This window comes from Octodon degus, unplaced genomic scaffold, assembly GCF_000260255.1.
Source record: "Octodon degus isolate 3935 unplaced genomic scaffold, OctDeg1.0 scaffold00286, whole genome shotgun sequence".
Taxonomy (NCBI): domain Eukaryota; kingdom Metazoa; phylum Chordata; class Mammalia; order Rodentia; family Octodontidae; genus Octodon; species Octodon degus.
Window position 1 is genome coordinate 1,678,812 of NW_004524862.1, and position 5,698 is coordinate 1,684,509.

The 5,698-nt window shown below is 38.6% G+C and overlaps 1 protein-coding gene and 1 non-coding gene across 2 annotated transcripts; one reads left to right on the top strand and one right to left on the bottom strand.

Annotated features, from left to right (window-relative positions):
* Positions 1 to 631: 631 nt before the first annotated feature.
* On the bottom strand, positions 632 to 735 carry LOC111814282. The gene has a single exon (XR_002819308.1). It is a non-coding gene; the product is annotated as a small nucleolar RNA U13 (small nucleolar RNA).
* Positions 736 to 2,397: 1,662 nt separating this feature from the next.
* On the top strand, positions 2,398 to 2,676 carry LOC101570541 (cytochrome c oxidase subunit 6C-like). The gene has a single exon (XM_004647042.2). It carries the CDS (start codon positions 2,423 to 2,425, stop codon positions 2,648 to 2,650), a length of 228 nt encoding a protein of 75 aa, XP_004647099.1. The 5' UTR covers positions 2,398 to 2,422; the 3' UTR covers positions 2,651 to 2,676.
* The last annotated feature ends 3,022 nt before the right edge of the window (positions 2,677 to 5,698 follow it).

Here is a 5,698-nt window from a genome sequence, read left to right on the forward strand (position 1 = left end):
AGGACTGTGGCAGACGTCAGTCAGGAGGAAGAAAAGAGGAATGGAGAGGCCCGGCGCTGTGTGGATTTAAAAGGCTTTAAAAGGTTGCCAACTGAGAAATGAGTTGTGCTGCTGCCCAATTATCCATCTACCTCCTCTGGTCCACTGGCTACGCGGTATCTGAGAGAAATAAGCGATTCTCAGGCTGAGATTTGGAAAGCAACCTTCAGAATTGTTTGCCAGGTGCCAACATTAAATATGCTGAAGTTCATCCCTTTTCAGTCACTAGAGGCATCTCTTTGTGCACTGAGCACTGGGTTAAAGTGACTTTCTAAAACAGTGAAATAAATTCATTGAAGCTTCCTCCCTTCTTTTTCTGGACTAGACAAATATATATTGTCACTGTATCTTTTCGTCACCGGGATAAAAATAAAAAAATCCTATTAAAAAAGAAGAAGGAAAAAGCAAAAAAGTTATTGACTTTGAAATCCTACCTAAGTTAAAAAGAATTAAAAATTTGCAACTTTGTTTGTACAATTTGACAAGTCAGTCTCTCAAAGAATACATGTTAAGGTCATTTTGAGTGAGAATTCCATGATTCCAACCAGTGCCTAGTGGCTTCTCCATTCCGGTTTTTTTTTTTTTTTTTTTACATCAGACGTGTAATGTGCCCACGCTGTAACAAGGTTTGAGGGAGACACATCTCATGCGTAAGGCATAAACACCCAATCATCCCACACTTGTTAACTGAAGGATGGCCTTCTCCATTCTTGAGGAGGGTCTACGAGGTAAAAGGTAAGGTATGAATTGTTGTCACCTGGACTTGTCACTCAGGCCATGCACTGAAGGAACTGCACTCCTACATGGCCCTTGGCTCAGTGTGCAGAGGAAAGGGTACCAGGAAGCAGAAGTGAAGCAGACCTAATGGTTGAACTCGAGAGACAGGGCCACGTGAGGAAAGATAACAACTTCTGGTGAGTTTCTCTCAGGGCGAAGTGACATGATGTTGGAAAATCCCTCAACCTGAAGAATTTCCTTGTGGATTCTTTTGTCATCGATAGTTTCCCCAAACAATAGGCTAGCTGACTAGACTACTACAGGGGAGACCTAAAAATGGCCAATAGATGTATAAAAAGCTGCTTAACATTGTAAACCACCTGGGAAGTGCAAATTAAAACCATCTTGAGATGTCATCTAGTAGCAGTTATCATGGCTCTTACTGGGAAAATGAGAGATAACATGTTGACAAGGTGTGGAGAGGAGGGAAGCCTAGTACATTGCTGGTGGGAATGCAGACTGGCTCAGCCCTCAAGGAAGGCAGTTTCCAGGATCTTAAGTAGATTAAAAATAGAACCACGGTAGGACCAGCCATCCATTTTCTGGCTGTACACTTAAAGAATCTAAATTGCTATCACATAAAGGCATCTGTGATAGCCAAGTCATGGAAACAGTCTAAGTGCCTGGGGATTGATGAGTGGATAAGAAAATTGTGTACATGCGCACACGTGTGCACGCACGCACACACACACAGAAATCCTACCATTTAAAAAATTTTACTAGTACATGTTTGTAGTACATAGTGATAATATTCATCACAGGGAGTTAGAAGAACACATCTTAATTATTTTTTAAGTCTCTTTCCCCTTCTCTCACTCCTCCTCTCTATCTCTTTGTCCACTTCCTGTTTGCAAATGACATAGACCCCTGTTTCCTACTACCTGTCTTTTAGTTTACTCTTTTTTTGTTTTTCTGGAACCAGGATTGAATGCAGGCCCTTGCATTTGCCAGGGAAGTGCTTATTCTACTGAGCCATCTCCCTGCCCCTAGTTTGCTCTTTAATTAAATTTAAAAAAATTTATGTATTTGTTTATTTGGTACAGGGTCTCACTACACAGCTCAGACTCGTAGTGATCCTCCTGTCTCAGTCTCCCAACTCTGGGATCACAGGCATGGGCCATCTTGCCTGGTTTTCATGGCCAGTATAGTGTGCCTGGGGTTTTGGAGCTGGCACGGCATGCAGTACTGGGGATCAAACCTGGTCCTTGCACTTGCAGGCAGGTACTTAGACCGCTGAGCTATGTCCCCAGCCCTCTTTAATTTATTTATATTTGGATTTCTCACAGAAGAGAAATCATGGGACATTTAAAGTTATATATCTGATGAATGTCCATTTTGTATCTGTGTATTCAAAGTGGTTGGGATAGATATATAGTTACATTCTGTTAATGAATAGAATGATTTGTTCTAATGGTGTTTGTAAATAGGATCACAAGTCCGCATCTTGTACAGCAATTAACCACTAAGAAGAATATATGCAGTGTATTATTTGTTGAAAAATAAAAATAAAAACAAAACAAAACAAAACAAAAATAAATAAATAAAAAAAAGAAAAAAAAAGTTATATATCTGAAAAAGGATGCTGGTGTGGAGGACGGTAACGACCATGAGTTCCGGTGCGTTGGCAAAACCCCAGATGCAGGGCCTCCTGGCCAGGCGCCTGCGGATTCATATTGTTGGAGCATTTGCTGTCTCCCTGGGGGTTGCAGCTCTCTATAAGTTTGGTGTGGCTGGACCAAGAAAGAAGGCATATGCTGATTTCTATAGAAATTATGATTCCATGAAAGATTTTGAAGAAATGAGGAAGGCTGGTACCTTTCAGAGTGCAAAGTGATACAGGAATAAAAAGGTTTCTTTGGATTGAGTTCCACAGGCTTTTGTTGCTGGTCAGTGTTCCTGAACTGTGAAACATGAATATGTGGGCTAAGGAATACTTAGATTCTCATGACAAGTAAACACTTGTGTGGACAGTAAAAAAAAATTAGATAGCTGATTTATCTCACAAAACATTGCTGTCTCAAGGTGATCCATTTTCCTACAAATGAATTAAATTTATCCTTCTTTATAACAGAGTAGTACTCCACTCTATATATACAGTGTAATTTCTTTCTCTTTTCATCTATTGGTGGACACATAGAACACTTCCAAGAGTTAGTCCTTGTAAATTGTGCTGCTATAGACATGGGCATGTGTGTATCACTGTGGTATGACCTCTTTAACTTGTGGGAAGTCAGGAGGAGCATAGCTGGGTGGAATGGAAGTTTTATTTTTAGTTTGATTAGTGTCTCCATATGGACTTCCATAGTGGCTGGATGCGTTTACACGCTCACCAACAATATAGAAGGGATCCTCCTTCCTCACAGCCTTGTCAGCATTTGTTATCACTTCTTGGTGACAGTAATTCTTTCTAACGTAAGATGGTATCACAGTGTTGTTTTCATTTGCATTTCTTTAATGTCTGGTTATGTTGAACACTTTTGGATGTATTTGCTGGCCATTTGTATGTTTTCTAAAGAGTGTCTATTCACTTCAGTTGTATAGTTGTTGATTGGGTCTTTTATTTGGGAGAGCCTAATTTTTTGAATTCTTTATAGATTCTAGATATTAGTCCTCTGTCTGAGAATAGCAGGCAAAACCTTTTTTCCCAATCCATAGGTTGGTTCCTCACTCTATTGGCTGTTTCCTTTGCTGTGTGGAAACTTTTAAATTTGATATGATTCCATTTGTTGATTCTTGTGGTTGTTCTTGTGCAGTTGGGATTGTATTCAGAAAGTCCTTGTCTATGACTTTAAGAATTTTATTTCTTTTATCTTCCATCAGGTTAAGTGCTTCTTTTAATATTTAGATATTTGATTCATTTTGATTTTAGTTTATATATGGTGAGAGATGTGGATGTAGACTCAATATTCTGCTGATGGATAGCTAATTTTCCCAGCATCTTTTTTTTTTTTTTTTTTTGGTTCTTTAGCATGCTATTTTATTTTCAATATTATCAAGAGAAATCAGGAATACACAAAACATTCCCCTCCATTACACGCAGCCTGTGCCATCCAGTTGGATTCTTTCTCTGGACAGGTGTGGGTTCAACCTAGTGAGTCCCTTCAGTGCACGGTGACCTCTTATCCTCGGAACCAGGTAGCTGGCACCTGGGCAGTTGTGACTGTGCCAACTCGCTGTACACAGTGTGCACAAGCTTACCTAAGAAGTCCTTGCAGGCCGAGTATGGGTCACAGGTGGAGTGCATCGGTCGCATGTACGAGGCCCTGGGCTTGGTCCCTACTCCTTCCAGAGCAACACATAAGAGCACACAACAACACACAGCAACCACAACAACAAAGATCCTGGATCATTTTCAGTGTTTGGGAATAAGAGTGATGAACTCATCCTCCTTTATATAGCTTATTAAAAATAGTGTAAAATGTTTCTACAAGATGGGTTTACCTCTAGATGATACATTTTAATAAAAAGAAAAAATCTTGATTATCTCAATGCTATGGAAAATATATAAATATTTAATATAATTCAACTTCCATTGGTAATAAAAGCTCTGGCAGTTTGAACAAGAGGCTAGCTCCTTAATCTGATCAAGATTGTATAGAAAATATGACAAAAGCAATATATAATGTTGAAATGTTGAAAGAATGCCTCCTGCTCCTAGATCCAGAGATTCCAGCATCTTATTGCTTCAGCAAAAGTTTTTGGTCCTGGGACCAGGGAGATGGCTCAGTGTAATAAACTGAGGGAAGTGCTTGCTTCCCTGGCAAGCACAAGGGTTTGAGTTAAATCCCCAGTTCTGACAAAAAAAAAAAAAAAAAAGAAAAGTTTTTGGTCCCTTTGGCAAAGATCAGATGAATGTTCCAGGAGTTGTTTCCGTTCCACTGATTCCTTCAGGCTGCTGTTATGCAAGTACTATGCTGCAATTTCACCATAGCTTTGTAATACAACTTGAAATCCTGGATTATGATGCCTCCTGCTCTGCTCATTGTTTGATAAATATATATTTATAACTGTGATCTCTTCCTGTCGATGTTCTGTTAACCAATATGTGGTGACTGTCTTTGTCTCTTATCCAGTTTGTTTGAAAATACTGTATCTACTCCTGGTGGCTTTGGGGTTCCTGTTGGATGAACTATTCTTTTGTATCTTTTGACTTTTAGCCTACAAATTGCTTTTTTAATTACATGTGTTTTTTCACATGTAGCACATTATTCGAATTTGTTCCTAGGTCCAGTATGCCAGTCTGTCTCTTTTGAGTGGAGAATTGAGACCATTCACATTGAAATTTATTACAGAAAGGTATTAATTTATTCATGTCTTTGAATTAGTTTCCTGTTTCAGATGTCTTTTCTCCACTTCTGTTTAATTGCCTATATTATCCTTTGTGTTTATTTCTTTATTTTCAGGGGAAGCTTTGCTGGCTTCATTGTCCCTTTCTCATTATCCTTGAGAAATTTTTGGTGTGCTGGTCCTGAATTACTTAAGGTGAACTTTGTCATGGAGAAACCTTATTTCCATCAATTTTGAAAGAGTTTTGGAAGATGGAATTAACCTGGATTGAATTTATTTTATTTTAGGATTTGAAAACACTTAACCTCAAGTTCTTTGGGCCTTTAAGGTTTGTGTTGAAAAGTCTGTGTAATTCTAATGGGTTTAACTTTATCATTAATTTGTTGCTTTTCTCTAACAGCTTTTAAAAGTTTGCCTTTTTGTTGGATTTCTGAGATTTTGGCTGGGTCACAGTGAGGTTCATTTTTGTTTATGTCTATTTGAGGTTCTGTATGCCTCACTTATTGTTTGTTAAATTATTTCCTATACTTGGAAAGTTTTCTGCTATATTAGTTTTGTAAATAGTTTTTTCCCCCCATTTGTGCCATCTTCTGCT

Bases quoted from the DNA above. Each gene is read 5' to 3' on its own strand.
- LOC101570541 (XM_004647042.2), top strand. From the start codon at position 2,423: ATGAGTTCCGGTGCGTTGGCAAAACCCCAGATGCAGGGCCTCCTGGCC.